Source organism: Alosa sapidissima, chromosome 9 (genome assembly GCF_018492685.1).
Source record: "Alosa sapidissima isolate fAloSap1 chromosome 9, fAloSap1.pri, whole genome shotgun sequence".
Classification (NCBI taxonomy): domain Eukaryota; kingdom Metazoa; phylum Chordata; class Actinopteri; order Clupeiformes; family Clupeidae; genus Alosa; species Alosa sapidissima.
The window spans coordinates 9,834,404-9,853,322 of NC_055965.1; the positions used below are offsets into that span (position 1 = coordinate 9,834,404).

General features: G+C 41.3%; 2 protein-coding genes across 2 annotated transcripts; both read right to left on the bottom strand.

Moving 5' to 3' along the window:
* Window positions 1–105: 105 nt before the first annotated feature.
* Window positions 106–4,221, bottom strand: LOC121718007 (taste receptor type 1 member 1-like). The gene is made up of 6 exons (XM_042102746.1): window positions 4,092–4,221; window positions 3,552–3,846; window positions 2,672–3,394; window positions 2,251–2,460; window positions 1,253–1,373; window positions 106–1,161 (listed from the first exon to the last, which is right to left on the bottom strand). Exons 2-6 carry the CDS (start codon window positions 3,813–3,815, stop codon window positions 230–232), a joined length of 2,250 nt encoding a protein of 749 aa, XP_041958680.1. The 5' UTR covers window positions 3,816–3,846; window positions 4,092–4,221; the 3' UTR covers window positions 106–229.
* Window positions 4,222–11,017: 6,796 nt separating this feature from the next.
* On the bottom strand, window positions 11,018–17,833 carry LOC121718021 (germ cell-specific gene 1-like protein). The gene is made up of 5 exons (XM_042102771.1): window positions 17,201–17,833; window positions 14,308–14,358; window positions 13,146–13,298; window positions 12,592–12,703; window positions 11,018–12,128 (listed from the first exon to the last, which is right to left on the bottom strand). Exons 1-5 carry the CDS (start codon window positions 17,544–17,546, stop codon window positions 11,783–11,785), a joined length of 1,008 nt encoding a protein of 335 aa, XP_041958705.1. The 5' UTR covers window positions 17,547–17,833; the 3' UTR covers window positions 11,018–11,782.
* Window positions 17,834–18,919: the final 1,086 nt, after the last annotated feature.

Consider the following 18,919-nt stretch of genomic DNA (forward strand, 5'->3'; position numbering starts at 1 on the left):
GAACAGCATTTATGTCATTACCCTTTTCATTCATAATTTTCTTGAGTCTCATGTTCAAAATAGCAACTGAATATTTAAACAGTCTGAAAGGTTAAAGATCACCATGTACAGTGTATGTGCAATAAACATTACAACATAAAAATAAGCCTTTCATTTTACATTGCATTAAACTCTGTGTGTGTGAGTGAGAGAGAGAGATTTCATACATTATTTCATGACAATCTGAAGTTCATCTCATTTGCAGATTGTAAATCTGGATTGCTGCTTGAAAGTATGTTGCTGTATTGCGATCAGGTTGGAAAAGAATGATGTAGCATTTTGGTCCAAAGTAGCCGAATAGAACCCCCCAGATACTGAGCAAAATGCAAAAGGCATTTGCCACTGTGATGTCTACGTGATTATCCTCTAAAGCAAAGTACAGTGTGAGAAACAAGGCCCAGGATATGTAGAAAATGAGCAAGCTGAAAGTAACAGCTTTACCTTCATTGTAGTTTTTAGGAAGGTCTGTCCCCATATAGGCAAAAGCAAAGCAGGCTAAACTGAGAAGGCCACCCAACGTGAACATAGCAAACAGAATATTTATATTGCCGAATGTGCAAATCAAGACTGTTTCCCTAAAGCGTTGTAATTGACTTGGCTGGGGCCCGGCGTTGTCGGACATCCACGAAATGCTCAGGAGCACCTGTGCAATCGTGCAGATCGCTACGACCAGCCACTGTCCGCCATGCTTGACCCAGAACTCGTACGCCTTCGGCAGCTTGGCAGCCAGTTTGAAGACGGAGACGATCTGGAAGGAGCGGACGGCCAGGCAGGACAGGGTGGCGGTGTAGAAGACGAGAAACGTTGGGATGCGCAGGCAGCAGGTGATGGCCGACGGGCTTCCGCCAAAGAAGAAGACACTGACGGACGACAGACCCAGGAAGACGAGCACAAGCAGCGACATTTTGCCGCCGGCCGACTTGACCACGGGCGTGTCGTAGTGGTAGACGAACAGAGCCAGCACGCAGCCACACAGTAGGATGGTGGAGGAGGCGGCGAGCATCAGGACGATGGAGACGGCCGCATCGTGCCGAAGGAACACCACGGTCCGGTTCTGGCACGATGTGCTGCCATTTCCAGACCACTCGTACTCTTGGCACTCTTGGCAGGTGTTTGGTTCTGCTGTGGGGACAAACAAGTGTGTCAGCTACATGGTGAGAGACCACCACCACCACCTGTTGTAGCAGTTGTACCTGTGTGGTTGAAGTTGTACCTGTGTGGTTGATGTATGTTCCTGCTCTGCAGATCTCACAGCCAAAGCAACAGGAATGAAAGCTGGACTCCACTCTCCTGTACCCAGCTGGACATTCAGGAGAACACCGCAACTCAGAAACCTAAAGTCAATTTAGGCCATGATTAATAAGCTGGTGGCAAGGATATTAGTGGCTTGATTATTGATCAGTCTTTGTGATTTTGTTAAACACATCATCAAAGAGTAAGAGGAGACTGTAGGCCTCCATCACTATTGGTCAAATAAATTCTTCAACAAATATCTTACAACACAGTAAATATTGTAGATGAAAGAGACTGTCCATATATTACAGGACATAATGAAACAAGAACTAACAGATGTAGATGATTACTTAAACAATTTCTCCTGCACCTGAAAAAAATACATGTTAAGGTGTCCAGGATGTTTGTGTGCATATCTGTGTTGACTTTATATATGTGTCCACTGAAGCTATTTTTTACGGAGCCTGGGAGATGTTATTGCAAGATCTTTTTGTTTGCTGGTTTTACTAAATTGAGTGCTCTTTGACTAAATTGCATGCTCATTTCATTAAATCATGCCCTCATTTGGTTAAATTCTCAGTGCACTCGTTTTAGTAAATGGGTGCAGTCATTTTGGTAAATGGTGCACTCAATTTACTAAATAATGCTCTTGTTTTACTAAATTAAAACAGGAGGACAATTTAATAACATGGGTGCATGATTCAATACAACAAGCACATGATTTACTGAAATGCGCACACATCTTAGTAAAATAAGCACAAGATTTTGTAAAACGATCTCTCAATGAGACTTTCTGGGCTCTGTGCATTCTTTCAGTCTGTTTCCTTTTAATGCAATAAATGAGCTGCTTCCTGAGTTGAAATTAGGGATCACATTCTATAGAATATATATATAGTGTATGTAGTATACAGTATATATTGTACTGTACTGTTTGGCTCAAAACAATAAATACAACAGACAATGACATATTGAACTTACATTTTTACCAGTGTGCCAGGTGATGAGACCTTGGTCAAGACTGAATTTAAGTGTTGGCAGTGAGTGGAATGACCCAACTGTGACAAAAGGGCTGTTGTTTTTCCAATCCCAGAACACGATATCATAGAAAGCTGGGGGATCACCATTCTCGTCAAACTCTATCCTGTGATTGTATAATTTCAACTTGACCTTCTTCAGTGCTTTGATGAGCTAAGAAAATAGATTAATAATAAGACAACATATTGTATATACTGAAACCTCAACCTGACACATCTTGCATAGCTATCAGATTGAGTGTCCTCTACTATCAAGGCATTATACTACAGTACAAATGTAGTGTATGTATGCAGTATACATACATATAAATGTTGTGCATGTATCACTTACAAATGTAAGGTAAAAATGTAACACTGGCATTTACCATATGAGGTTCGACAGTCAGATTGATGCAAGATGATGGACTGCAAGACAGGGTTGAGTGGAGTGCGTGAGCTATGGCATAGATTGCTGAGTAGATGCTGAAACTGAACGTGGAGTCCTGTGAGTAGATCATCTCGGCCGTAACATTTGTGCACATCTCACATATCTGGCCACACGTGTGACCAGAGCCTGGAGGTGTGGAACTCACAGACCGGTGGATGAACTCTTTTAACCCTTTTAGGGGACCCATTTGTTGCAGAGTGACCCCTAAGACGGTGCCCAGACGTTCTATGTCGTTCTCTTTGATCAGTTCTGAGCTCAGGGACCAGGCCTCGCTTCCGATCCAAACCTTTTGCACGTTGTTTTTAATCGCCGTCCTCAAGAGGAGAGTCACATGCTCTATGTGGGCAAAGAGCACAATAACCTCGACATGCTGCTGATGGATCACTTCTAACATTAAAGCGTTTGCAGAGTCGTTTGAGACCGAGATAATGCCTCTGTAGGCCAAGCAAATGTCGGCTGACTTTATTTCACTCTCAAACACAGCTAGAGCATCCCGGCTATAGTCGGTGTCACCGCCGATGAAGGCCACCCAGTTCCATCGGAACTTTCTCAGTATCTGGACAATAGCCTGCACTTGGAACTTGTCACTGGGAATCGTGCGGAAAAAGGACGGGAATCTCTGCCTGTTGCTGAGCTGAACGCTAGAAGCTCCATGTGTCACCTGCAAATAACAAAATAGTCAGAGAGCGCCATGAGATTACTCTGATTACACTGCTTCTGCATTTCAACACTTTGTTTGTTTGTTGTTGTTTATGTAAATAAACAACTCATGGCTTTCTACAATGACTTGAGTAGTATGCCAAGGGGATGTATCTTACCATAGGCAGAAGGTTGGACAGAAACAGCTGAGATACGGTAATGGTCTCTGTACTCCCAAATGGGCCGGTAACAGAGATGACTTTGGGTCGACAGGCTCGTTGGGTTCCTACATGAATAGAGTCCCCACACACGGAGAAATCCAAAGCAGACAGAAGGCTGCCTATGTCAGAGCAGTAATCGAAGATCTCATAGCCCAGGCTCACCCCTGGAAGCAGATCTGTGCTGTTGTTGATTTCCTCAATGGTGAACCTCATCACTTGCATTCGTTTGTAGCTTGCAGAAATGAACTGAAATCTAAATGATTGAGGTTGATGTTACAGTTAGGCATACAAATGTAAAAGTGAAAGTGCCAATAAGACATTTAGTTAAGAAATAAACAAAAGATAGAGTCAGTGACTTACATGGATTTTGCATATCAATTCTGTTCTGTGTGGAACATTTACTTCCATAAATATAGAGCTAAGCTGCTAACTTAAATTTAAATGCTTAAGGTTGATGTGAGAAAGAAATGTAGCTAATGCCCCTTTCACATGACTGACCTAGGTTGGGTTATTTGCCCAAGTTGTAACCCATGTTGTTCAGTCAATTCAGCTCAAGAAGCGGGCCAAGCAACTGAGTCAAATAGCTCAGATTGGCCCTGTCATATCAAAAATCAACAGAGATTTAACTAGTTCAATGCTGGAAAGGTTTGAACAGATGAACAAAAGACATCCTTTTTTGAATAATTTTGGCAAATTTCTATATTCATCAATACGCATATAGAATGTCAATTTTATCATTCAGATGACAAAATGTACTTACTTTTGACATTCCAGAGCTTCTGGCTTTTCGATCGAACGATTTCCTTGGCCATTGTGAAGTTTAAACAAGCCACCCAATAAATAATCCCCAGGTTTGTAAAATAGGGATTGGGCATATGTGCCTACGGTGACACTACAATAACTCAGTATTAAAACTGAGACAATCACTCGCAACATTGCACAAGAAGAGGGAAACAAGAAGGTACTGTACTGTATGACAGTGCTTATCTAGAAGATGACTGATGGCCATAAGTGGATTTGCCCAACCCACATATTTACATGTTTTTCATATGCTGTAGGCTACTTTCACTTTGCAAGTAACCAAGAAATACAAAAATATGCATATGAAAAGTGATATAACACACTGCCCTTCTTAAGCCAAACTTGAAATCAATTAGATGTGTTGATTGCAACCAGTCATAGTGAAATAAATCTCGCCTACACTATTTGCAGCTGAAGTCAGGAGAAGCCTTTTGGATACTAACCAAGCTTGGTACTTACTATAAGAAAACATAATGGAAAAAAATTGAATAATTACACCCTGACTCCATGGTCATACACACTATTCACGAGGAATGGTCATGACTTGCATTTCATTTTAGGCGTCTATATTTCCATAGATGTAATTTGCAAAGCCACAAATGCCACTTCCTTATGCAAATAGGACCAGCTTTGTATGTATGTCAACTGCAGATGATGGTGAAGAGAATGTAAATTGGGGGCCCAGTGGGTTGCATTGCATCTACCACCAAGTTAAGTGCTTCTGATGCTCTACTGAAAGTTATTTGCTGGTTTACATGTCAAATAGCTTATTGGGGGCCAAGCAGCGAAACTGCGAAGGCACCCATTGTGTTTCTATGTTTTCCTATTATTAGGGGTCCGAGCAGAATAGCTGCAGGACCCCTATTGTTTCTGTACCGTTCATTTTTGGCCAAAATTTTGTAAAAGTCATACTGCAGCCTAAACCGTAACTCCAAAACTCTTCAAATTTTCAGGTATGGTTACCAGTACCCCCCCCCCCCCCTACCCATAACCCAAAATTTGGGGCACTGCACCCAAAGGTGGCGCTATTGGGGGAAAAAGTTAATTATGCTCATTTCTCCTTACCAGATTGACCTAGACTCAAAATTATTTCATAATATTAATCTCTAAATTGAGATGCATCTTTTTGGCCCGGTCTTATGGTCTAAAAATGTTTACTTTTGACACAATTTCATGGAAAAGCCAAACATTATAAAAAGTTTCACACTCAATTTTGATATTTTGTTTCATTTCAGAGATTTAGGCCAATAAAGTTAGACCACTTAGGCCATTTTTCCTAAATCACCTATATTCCTATAAACCGTAAGTCCTAGAAACTTCACATTTTCAAGTATTGTTACCAGTACCCCCCACTACCCATAACCCAAAATTTGGGGTACTGCACCCAAAGGTGGCGCTCTTGTCAAAAATGCTTATTTCTCCTTACCAGATTGACCTAGACTCAAAATTCTTTCATCATATTAATCTCTACATTTAGATGCATCTTTTTCACCCTGGTCTTATGCTCTAAAAATGTTTACTTTTGCCACAATTTCAGAGAAAAGCCAAACATCATAAAAAGTTTCACAGGCTTCAAAAATTATCAAATCTTCGCCAAAATTCTTACAGACAATGTTTAGACAAAGCCTCACAAAAGTTATCAAAATAATTTGGATATGTTGTTCCATTTCAGAGATATAGACCAATAAAGTTCGACCACTCAGCCCATTTCTCCTATATCACCTATATTCCTATATGAGTATTTTTTTTCCTTGGAGAACAACCATACAACCATCATTATGTGGATACCATTAACAGTGCACATTTTCAGATCTGTACTCTTTTTTATAAAGCCCTTAATTCTATTGTCAAATGTATGCTAGGAATTTTCTTGATGTTGTGTGTTTGCCAACACACATTTTCACCATGTGAATGTGACTGCAAAATATGTAAGATTGTCAGTGGCTCAGTGGGATAATGCCTAGTGCTGGTGTTTGTTAGGTTGAGAGTTCAAATCCCCGGTAGTGCTTTAGGCTCTAGCTCGAATACTATTGGTTATTGAAGATTCACACCATTGAACAGCACCTGAATGACATCAGGCAATCAACATACACAGTCATTAGTTGCCAAGAATCAGAATGCCGAGACACTCTCTGACATTTAGGGGAACTTCTTTGTTCACAATTTTTCCTTCATCATTAAGTCTATCATATTTATATTTCATCCATTAGTGTTCTTCTCTACAAATGTCTAATTGCCCCAGAATTTCAAAAAGATTTCAGGTGTACTCTTTCAGGAAAGCCCTTCATTTTATTGTCAAATGTATGCTTGGAGTTTTTCTTGTGTGTTTACCAACACACATTTTCACCATGTGAATGTGACTGCACAATGTGTATGATTGTTAGTGGCTCAGTGGGATAATGCCTTGTCCTGGTGTTTCTTAGGTTGAGTGTTTGAATCCCCGCTAGAACTTTAGGATCAAGTTGCACATGCTATTGGTCATTTAAGATTCAAACCATTGAACAGCACCTGAATGACATCAGCCAATCAACATTCACACTCATCAGTTGCCAAGAATCAGAATGCCGAGACACTCTGACATTCAGGGGAACTTCTTTGTTTACTATTTTTCCTTCATCATTAAGTCTATCATATTTATATTTCATCCATTAGTATTCTTCTCTAAAAATGTCTAATTGCCCCAGAATTTCAAAAAGTTTTCAGGTGTAGGAAAGCCCTTCATTTTATTGTCAAATGTATGCTTGGAGTTTTTCTTGTTGTGTGTTTACCAATACACATTTTCACCATGTGAATGTGACTGGCCAACATGTAGGATTGACAGTGGCTCAGTGGGATAATGCCTTGTATTGGTGATACTTAGGTTGAGAGTTCAAATCCCACTTGAAGCATTAGTGTTAGCATACTACAATAGAATGCTGTTGGGCTGTGGAGGTTAACACACTATAACATTACAGCTACTTGTCAATATGGACTTGTAGTGCAAGGCAAGTATGACTGTATAGGCTGTTTATCTTATTGACTCCGACACAGCTGTAGCCTATAATTATTTGTTATTCTTATAATATTTGTCATTTCTTATACATATTTAGTCGGCTCTTCCACTTGACAGAACAACTCTGTATCGGTTAAGGATGTCACGCATGAAACAATGCTGCAGAAACACGAAAATACGACTTTAAGTTTAGTAGGCTATAATTTTCAGTTCCTGTTTATCTATTGCACGATGGGTAATAATTTAAAGGAATCGTGTTGCAGTCTTGTAAATAGTGACCCTGCAAGATCCCTAGTCATTGCAAAATCATATTCTGTGACTTAAAACTCTACTACTTGTCTTTAGATATGAAAGGGTCTGAGACTGTAGTCTTTCAAAAATCTTTTCCAAATCTTTGCAAATCTTTCCAAAGTCTGTCAGTGTAAGCAGAGACTTTCTAATGTGGACACACAGCACTCAAAAAATACTCCATAGAAATGCATGGGGCTAGTTTGTCACGCCAATATCCCACCCCTTCCTCGGCAAAACGTCGACATGTGAATACATTGAGCATGGAGGTATTATATATAACTGGAGAGAGTGACTAAGTCCCGCCCCCATTCATTTCAATGGCCCATGCTAGGCTAGCTACTTCAGCCAAAAAAGCAGGAAATTGACCGCAGCCATCTTTACGAAAATGGCGTTTCATGGGTGTTTGTTTCCGGCACCAGCTAGAATTAGCCTATTAGATTCCATGTTACAGACGGAGACAACGTAAGGTACAACGGTATGTCGTTGATGAAGATTGGACATTCCCTCAGAGGAAAAGAAGTTGTTCGGGAACGCGCTTCACCTCGTTATAAGCGCAAATTCATTTAATTGGTTGGGATAACATTTTGGGAATGGTGGTAAAGTTTGCCCTGTCTCTGAAGTCCTAGGTTATTTAATGTGATGTTCATATGTGATAATAAACTATGCGAATCAATATTGTGTCACTTTAGGCTTCACAAATAATGATCCCTAAATACTATATTTGGACAGGTTGTAGGCCTATTACGCAATAGGCTATCCAACGAAAATGACTATTAATTAAGTAGACATGGTATGTAGGAAACGTGTGGATAGCTGGGATTTTTGCTGCACCCAGTGTGAATTTGCAGCTTGTTAAGCCTAGGCTACATTTGCAGGCAGACGAAATGAAGCCAATGCAAGTTAAACTTCCGATAGAAGCGCACATCCCTCTGGTATTGTGGTTCGAGCAGGCATAGAGTCTGCAACTGTTGTTGGACATTTGGCTTTTGCCTCGACTGGCAGCCTGAACATTTAAATGAAATGCATAGCCTAATCATGTCAATGTTGCAAGAAACCAAACAAAATAAGTCATTGACATTTGTTTCGTTTTAAATCACTTGGGGAGACATAGGTTACATGATCCAGACGTTGCATTCTACAGAACTACAGCCTGTGCGTTTTAAAATAGTATTCATACACAACGCAATGAGTAGGCTAATAATTGGATATAGGTCATTGCTATGCATCTGCCAAAGTGTATGGTCATAGTCAGTTACTTTAAGGTAGTTGGCACCCCGTATACGGCAAATAATAGCTTAATATGACAACATTAACATTTTTCTTTTATTTACCACAAAGTCCGGTAATACAGCCTAAACCATGTAGGCATTAAGTCAAGTATCAGTAGCTTAATCCAAGTAGTTAGTTGTTTTATTTGTCGTCTTCCAGAAATGCAAACCAACATGGACGCGCGAGGACGCTCGTGCCCAACACTAAACTCGTGCATGAGCTGTCATCTACCAATCAGCATGTAAAAACTGGTGCCGGAAGTTGCAACCATGTAACGCCATGTTTTCAAAAATGTCGGCGGCCAAATGCCATGCTAAGTGGCTGAAGCTAACCCTTCAAATCCTGACCCCCTGCATTGAGCCAATCATGTGGTGTGATGTGAATACATTGAGCCAATAATATGGTGTGTTGTGGAGACATCGTGCCAATCATGTGTTGTGATCTCGCCGCTGGAGCAAGATTGGTGTCGTGAAGCCTTGCACACGCGCAGTTCGACCCAAAGACTGTGCCCGATGAGTGCCCATAAAACATTGGTATATGGCCGCCGAGTGGAGGGACTTGCCTAAAAGGACTTTGGTGTAAGGGGGGCTTGAGGTGAAAGTGCTGTGGAGAAATTGCAGGATTGTTTGGCTCTGCCACCTAACCACACCCAGTTTACCTGCTGGGAAACCCTGTAGCTCCGGAGCAGGGGCTCAGACCAGGATAAATTGTTTGCTCGCCCTCAGTTCACTCTTTTGTTCATCTCAACCCAGCACTCCAGTGTGTCCTGCTCTGTGTGCGTCTTTGAGTTAACGTAAGTCATCACTTTAATGACCCTCACTATGACTTTTGTGATGTTTATCAGTTTGTAGAGTAGCTCTGCCATCATGTGTAAAGTTAAGGTCTTTGTTTGTTGGTTTGGTGTGTTGGAGTCCCATGTGAGAGATGATTAAGTGATGTTGGTTGACTTGGGATGTCAAGTATTGTTTAGTTGTACCTTATATAGCCATATGATTTCAGTTTATTGTTCAAATGTCAATTGGTTTGTTTGTGAGTTGGGATCTGTACTGATTTACCCCATTTCACTGATTACTCCATTTTCTGTTTGTTTCCTCTTTGATGCAGCACACATACAAGTAAAGAACAAAAGAACTGATGAATTGAAACTCAAATAAAGTTCACTTGTGTTCACCGAAACCTGCCATCTCCGTGTCATCACTCCATACCACTGAGCCTTCTGACCGAGGCTCTGCCTGCTCGCCACACACTCGCTCTACCTCGACCCACATCGCCCCCTACAGTTCCTTCAGTTGGGTTGTGGAGGTTAGCACACTATAACGTTACAGCTACTTGTCAGGACTTGTTGTGCAAGGCAAGTATAACTGCATAATTATAGGCTGTTCATCTTATTGACTCCCAACGCACCCTATGACGTCATTTTCCGCCATGATGGATTTTCCGCCATATTGGATTTAATCAAAAACACCTAAAAGTTTTCACAGGTCACAAAGTTTGTCTGATTGACACCAAACTTGACACACATAATCTTAAGTCCAAGCCTCAAAAAAGTTATCCCTTTTTGTCTTCAAATCTAAAACCGTTTGCCCGTAACAGCCAATCATAATTGGCGGCGAAGCCACCAAACAAGAAGTGAAGTGATATCTCAGTAAAGCTTTCACGTATTAGCCTGGGTGTTCCCATGCTGCCTTGCGCTCGATTTGATTCACGCTGCTAAGGCAGCCTGGAGACCATGGAGCAAATTTTCGCCTGAGATAGGGAACCAATCACAGAACAGGGGGGAAAGCAAGACTATGATGAGCTATGCACAGACGCATTTGATAGACATCCGTGGCACCCACTTACTTACTGTGCCCCACCGGGCATTCAGACCAAAACACAATATTTACACTGAAAAATAAAGATGGGAGTGCAGTTATTCAGAACAAAGGTTTGATACGGCCACAACATATTTTAATAGTTTACAGGTATGTTTTACAATTTTTTACATAATTTACACAGTAAAATATAATAAAATTATATTTATTATCAACAATTTTATATATACTATAAAATTGTTATAAAAACAGCCAAGTGCATTTTGATTAGAAGTACAGAGGAACTGCAATGGACGGTTTCACTTATTTGTGGTCATTCGATAGAATAAAGATAGAATTTTGTTTGTAATCATAGATCTGTTAAGCTATGCTGTAATCTGAATTCAATTGCCATCCATATCCAACACAATGGTATATGAAGTACTCCACAGTCAAGCATTACATAACAGAGTGCTTCCTCATTACTACACTGAACCGGCAAAATAATCTGAACTGTATATTCTCGGAAAAGGACACCACAGAGTGCGATGGACTGTTTATGGCGGGATTGAAAAGCAGTAAAGAATTACAGTACATACATTCAATATACAATACCATGACATTAAATTATAATCCAACAAATTTCATCATATGGCATTTGTAGATGACAGCATTCACAGTAACTGAGAATAACACGTGGCAAGAGTCTCAAAGGGTAGAGCACTGTGAATATTAAGTTTATTTTTCCTCTGCCATGGCAGTTATAGTTCTGTCCTTTTAGCCCGAGAGCATCCTTTGCCTCTTTTTTAGAATTCCTCAAAAAGAAAAATAAATCATGAAGTTAACTGCCCTGTTTCTTGAAGGACTTTTTTTTCATGAGACAATTGGTAACCACACACCACAGTAACAACACTGCCCTGGTTCAGAAGGGCTTCTTTCTCTTTTTAACCAGATTTCCCAGAATTCTCTCTCTCTCTCTCTCTCTCTCTCTCTCTCTCTCACACTCTCCAGGTCTGTTAATCCATTTCTCTTTAACCCTGTAATCAGCACTGGTCCTCCTCTGTTTGGGTCTGGCTGTCTGATTTGTGGCTGGGCTGAGGGGAGGGCTGAGGGGAGGGCTGAGGGGAGGGCTGAGGGGAGGGCTGAGGTGGGCAGGTTTCTACGCCGTTGCACTCTTTCTCCGCCTTCGCATCCACGGACTCGGAAACCGAAGGCAGAGGCCGGTTGCGGAGGTCGCTGATGCCCTGGTCATCGAGGAAAGCCTGCTTCTTGCGGTGGCTCTGCCCAAACGTCTTGCGCCGGTTGCGGAATTCGATGACGGTCTTTGTGTAAGAGTTGAGGGTAGTCACTGAAGCACCCATGCAACAAGTAAATGAACCCCAGGCCATTCTGAAACAACATCAACAAAACTGTGTTGACTATATTATACTATATTATATTATATTATATTATATTATATTATATTATATTATATTATATTATGTTGATGATGTGAGGGTGATTTCACTTTTTAGAATTTGTAATTTAGATGTGTATGGTGTAATTCCCAAAGACCTTTACAGGCCTTTACATACTAAACAGTTGTTTAGAAAACATTTGTACATTTGTACATGGTACATTTGTCTGCAAGATATACAATATATTTCAGCTTTGATGAAGCTTTCCAAATTCATTTAATTTGCAGTTTTTCTGAAAGAAAATGTATGACACTGGTAGTTCTCCACTGAAGCCCTCCTCCCCGTCGCACTGACTCTGTAAGGGAGCCACCTGTTGGTGTAAAGTGGTACTGTATGTAAGCTACGTGTTGTGGCGGTGTAAATAGCCCAGGTGTGGAGAAGTCACTGATGCCTACCCAAAGGACCAGCCATAGTCCCAAGTGTACGGCCTCCACTCTCGAGGTCCATGGTTGGCAGTCACCTGGAAGACTTGGGTGTACATCATGTGAGCCACCATGCCCAAGAGTCCTGCCACACAGCATGTTGGGATATTTCATCACAATTTGCCACACGGTCATTTTAGTCTAGAATACTGTCTGTCCGACTGAAGTCTTCATGTCACCCTAAAGTGACTGCAAGTCTCTTTTATGGCGAGATTTAGATTTATTTAGTCAGTTTATTCAGGTAACAAACAAATGTGTCAGAATACAAAAAAAATAAAAAAGGAACACACAGAGAGAGAAAGAAAGAGAAAGAGAGAGAGACATGCACACAGGGCTCACTGCAGTCACTGGCCTGACCCAACCCTTTTATTTGTCTTTTGTTTCGGACACAGTGACTGCCCTAGAGGTGTCTGTTTTCCAAAGCACTGCATTCCACACAGCACCAGTGACTGAGTGACTAAGTGCCTTGCCCCCCCATCCCCATCCCCCAACCCCCCGATCCCATCCACTGGTGGTGGATGGAGTACCTGAGAGGACGGTGAACACAGCAGCAAAGGCATTCAGCTTGAGCCCGTCGATCACGTCGCTGGAGTGGAAGAGCTCGGCGCACATGAGGCCAAAGCCCACCATGAGGAAGGTGATGTACAGCAGCTCCGAGATCACAGACAGCCACAGGACATCTGCAGGGAAGAGGGAGCGGTCAGTGCGCAGAGACAAGAATAGATCCATCTCATGGAGACACAGAGATGACTGGAACACAATTACAGTCATTCTATAAGAATATTAGTAGTAAGGATCTGTGCTGGGTGCTCATGGGAGCGCAAATGATGGCCATTTTTTGTCCAACGCTACTTTGCTAAATGCCAGCTCACAGATTTCCGTGTCAGATCAGAGACTGGTCAGAAGTGAAAAGCACTGTGTCTGTGGACATGGAACAACCACATATAGAAACAACCAAAGCAAACCTTTCTGCAAATGAAAACAAATGATTACACGATAATTGGATCGAAAGGGGGTGAACTGGGACTAAATAAAGTTATGAAAAGATGAACAGAAATCCTCTAGAAATACTTAAGTCTCATTCCCCATTGGCTGGAAGCTCACACTGAAACATGCGATGTTCTTTCTAAGAGCATCCATATGCCAAGAAAAATCACACTCAACATCATACCACAGTAGAATCCTTCACCACTCTCAAGCCGAGTAATTGTATATTCTGTTCTATGTTCTATATAGGTTCTAGATATATTCTGCTATTTTGTTCTATTTAGGGTTGCCTTCAAGGTTGTGCTGATTAGTGTTTTTTCGTAAAAAAGATAAGGGAGCCAGGTCCTTAGAGGGTGTGCAGACTGCTTAGGATCACTGCCCTGGGGGTCAAGGTCTGAGAACTCCATTTTAAGCTGCTTATGGTTTCCAAGAGGTCGAAAGGGGTCTGCATAGCATTAAAATGCTGTTGAATGCAATGGAATTCATCGTTTGAGAGACCAATGTCAGATGTAAGCACACTTGAGTCGCCGCAATGAGATTTCCAGTTGAGTGGCTAATGCCAGATGCCAGATTTGAACACTCTCTATTTGCTGCATATTAATCAGAAATATTGATTTTGCGCTACAGTCCGTCTGTGTTGTGGGCTTAGTGGGCTGGCTCGCCAAATTTCCAGCTCCTTCCACTCCCAGTGGGATGACTCACCTCTCGATGATGCTGGGGCCAGATCTATGAAGCTCCGGCACCTCTCTTCCCCTGCAAAGCCAGACAAAGCCAGTTTGTCAGAGCTAAACCACTCAGTAGGCGTGGAACTATGTACAAATCATGCCAAGAGAGAGTTGTGTGGGCACCATGCTGGTATCATGGTCCTTATACACAGGCAAAGCCCTTCTCAAAAAAGCACACAGTAATGCCTGAACATGAAGTACAATTACGAGAGCTAGGCCTATAGTGTGGAAGTGTGGTGAAATATATTTTTGTTTCTGTAAAAAACTTGATTTGTCTTGATGTAGAATATCACTAATTTCACTTCAATTGTCCCTGTGTTTACTGAGCATTTGTTCATCCATTTAGAAGGCTCTGAAATAAATACATAAACAGGCACTACTAGAATAGGGAAACAGAGAGCGTGAAATTAATTATGGTAATATCTGGAAAACTATTTATTTTTGAATGCCTCTGCAGTTACATCATCATTTGATCCGGTCCAGAAGCATTTCGGTTTTGTTTTTCTAACCACAAAAAATACTATTCCTTTCATCTAATGCCCTGTGATTACTTGAAGAGATTGCAGAATGTTGACCCTGGGGAGTTTTGAAAGACGCCGAAATTAAAACAATAATGACAACAATGCCAAACTGACAACAAAGCCTCTCCATGTCATTATGTTGTGTCCCCTTAGACAACCCTTAAACAGATTCATTTAACACACTTCATTCTAAAGATTCCTGAACACATTATTTATTTAGATGCCTGTGGTGATCATAATAAATATAAAAGACTCCAGTAACATCACCAGAAGTGGTGCAGCATCACTCTCCTAGTCAACTAAATGAACATATTAGTGTACAAAAAGGCTGGTGTGTATATGCCTAACTGTTGACAGATCTATACAAACAGGTAACTTGTTTGACTGAGCCATCGAGTACCAGTAATGGCAGTCTACTCCAAATCGTCATGGAAACGATCACACGAAAACAACCTCAAATGCTTTCTCTGTGCTTGAAAAACAAGACAGAGAGCTTCACATCTCTGCCATGGCAGGCTGTCTTCACCTATTAGACCTCTCGTTTTCGGGACAGTCCCTAACATCTTGCAGACTAGATTTCCAGACAACACTTAATAATTAATTCCGAGATTCAAAAAGCTGATGACATCTGCTCAGCTCCGAGGAGAAACTCATCAGCTCCTGTTGCCTAATCCTCATTAAAGCACTAAGGCGGCTCCTCCTAGCGTGTGACAACGTGGATTATGGGAAACATCAGACCACATAGTCGGAAAGGCTTTCTCAATAGTTCAATAGTTCAAAGTAAACACAACATCCAGCAAGTTCCACAGACCATCGACACATTTGTGTATGGTCCTTATACTAATATTTGAAGTAAATATCCTGCCCTTTAACTGAGGAAATGTAGACAACCTGTCTTTATTTAAAACTTCTTTAAAGTGTCATGGATGTCCCATGTCATGTCTATGGCTTTTCAGATAATATCAGGAATATGAAATGACATAGTAGTGAGACTGTAACATACTTATACTTAGATATACCTTTTTTATGTCTCTCATTTCACACACACACACACACACAGTGTATACATTCCAGAGTGATGAGTTCATGATTGTTTGCTTGCAAATAATCTCCCATCTTTGATCAAAATTATGTTAGTGCTCGTGTATATGTGTATGTGAATGAGCAAGAGACAGAGAGAGAGACAAAGAGAAGAAAAGGCCATTGATGTCACACAAGACTACTTAGTTCAGCATGGTTTGCTTGCAAATATTCTACCGTCTTTGACCCAAGTGATGTGTATAGGCTATGTGTGTGTATATCTGTATGTGTATGAGAGAGAGGAAAACAGAGGAAAAATCCAGTGATGTTACACTCAACTAAACACACTTGGAAGGCATCAAACAGCTGTTGTCGCTGAGCTTTTTTTCCCCCTCTGATGACATTGAGTTGGGCAGCTCTACTGATGAATTGACTCCTGCATTAGAGACTAGGAAGGCAAGGGGAGGGGAGGGGAGGGTGGGATGGGATGGGATGACTTTGCAGGCTTGCTGTGTTACAACTTGATACGGCATACAAGCGTTTCATTTTCTCTCGAAGTGTGGAGATTAATCGCTCACCAGTCTGGGGCCCAGAGATCACATGCAGTTATCACATGGGGCAAGTCATAACCAGCGACATCCAGTGCACGCACGCCCCCTCTCCCTATTGTCCAGTTAAAGGTGGAGTACCCGACTCTCATCCAACACAACTCAACAAGCTACTCTACCTGTGCAAAACAAGGTGTTGCTGTTTTTGTTTATTATACATAATTAAAAGAAGAAAGAGCAATTCAAATGTTTAAAGACTCATAATGACATGATACAATTCCAAATTAATCATATGACACAAGTTTATTCTAATTCAACATTCTGTTGTTTCTCTGCTTCCAGATTTTGTTTGTATTTTATGACAGAGTGAGATCATTTTTTTTTTTTTAAAAATCATAAAAAAGGACCTGAAACAAAGTGGCATAACAGAATGACAGAAATGGAAAATAATCTTTCACCTCACACCAGAATTATACTATAGATGTGGAAGTTTTAGGCTGCCATTAGGCTACTACTCACAATAAAAACTCAATTTTCGAATCAGGTGTTATTAGGCGTTTTTTCCCATTTTCAATCAATAGGCTATATTGTTTTCTGTCGTAAAAGACTACACTTAAGAAGCCGAATTCACTCACAGATTTTAAATTGTGATTGTATAGGTTCTTTGTACTGAATGCAATCTGATTATACTGCCTTCGCGTTCCTGCACAACAACAACATGAAAGCAAAAAAAACTTTAAGTTCCCTCCTCCAGTCTGACAACATCTGGCCAGACGCTTACCTTCCACGTGGATGTCCTCCTCGCAGGAGTACCATATCCCTGTGTGGAAATATCTGAAAAGGAACCTGTCATCTCCGGTCTCCCAGCTGTAAACAACTTTATTGGTGTCGGTCTCGTTCACGCCGTAGTCAATGCAGTTGTGTAGACGCTGCTTTGAGCAACTCGGTTTCGGCACCCTCTGTGTGCCTTTACACCAGTGCGAGGTCAGTAACGCAGTAACCGACAAGAGGATTGCAATGATGCAAAGACAGACAGACGCGAGTGCCCTGACGCGACGGGTGGTCTTTTTTGACAGCATCTTTCCACCGAAGAGACCTGTGGCATCAATCAACTCACATCCATCCATTGTTTGGGGGGGAAAAAAACAGAAACTACACGGTGACAAGTAAAGCCATTAGTTCACTGGGCTATCGTTATTAACAACAGAAGCTCTGCACTAAAGCTATCTACGCCCAAGCATCTTCTTTACCCAGGACTACGTCCACTCTACATCTCAACCGCGAAGCGTCAAACTGCAAGTTGTGTCCTTCTGACGTTTCCAAATATTGGATGCTTGCGCAGGCGCGCTTTCAGATAAACAATGTCATGAAGTTCGCGCTCTTGATGACAGCTGTCAGACGAAGCGAATGTCAATGGGATTTCAATATCACTGCAGGGATTCATTTAATTAATTGATTTAGTTTACAGCATTATTAACATTGACCGGGAAGAGGTAGGCTACCCATTTGGATAAAAAGGTGGGATATGATCATTGTTAAAAAATTACTTGAGATATTGAGTTAATTTGATCAACAAAAGATTTACACAGATTGACAAGAATAAGTCAGAAAAGTTAAAAGGCTTACAGCAGTTGAAGGAAACAGCGAGTCAACCGTTTGAATAGGAGATTGCTGTTTTTTCCCTTCCTTTGTTCAGTTTCGTATCTGAAAATAAACTAGTCCAAACACTTTACATAAAATGCTGTCTAGCTAGGTTTGCATCAAAACTACAAGGTAGGCTACATATTTCAGCCTAGTTGAGAACTCCTCTTTGAGTAATGGGCTTGCTTGGACCGGGGGCTAAGCATTGTGCGGTTGAATAAGTTCAACAAAGATGCCTGTGGGAATTTTTGTTCGCCATTGTCCAGCTCGGAGGTCCCGGCCTTTAAACCATAGTAAGTCTGAGGACACCATGCTCATACGCAGTAAAAACCCACAGGGGGTGTTGAATTGATTAGTCTCTCTGGCTTGTTGGACATTCCATACACCCCCATAAGCTGAACATGGATGTCTCCTCGGTTCTTACAACTAACGGTCAGAAGTCACTTCAAGGTTGAAGGGTCACGGCGAATGAAAAGAAGGGGCTTGGCTTCTCATGGGGTCTGCAGACCGGTGGGACAAAGCTTGGTCGCAGTTTTGAAAATTATTTGCTTAACATGTTGCCCGACTGCGTCTCACAAAGTTTTGCGTCAGCGAGTGATGCTGTGTGTAGATTGCGCATGATAGGATAAAATGTGGACAAAATCAATTATATTTCACAAATCACATGCAGAATTATTGGTGCTTAATTGATAGGCGTTATGTGACGAACAATTTTAGATTTTAAGAAAAGAACGCTGGACCCTGCCCCCTTAATTTCAAATCAGGTCCTAGAGATTGGCATTTCATTAGAACTGTTCAGTAGCCTAGTAGAAAAACTGGACAGCCGACTCACGGTACAGAAATCCCTGGGTTCTAAAAT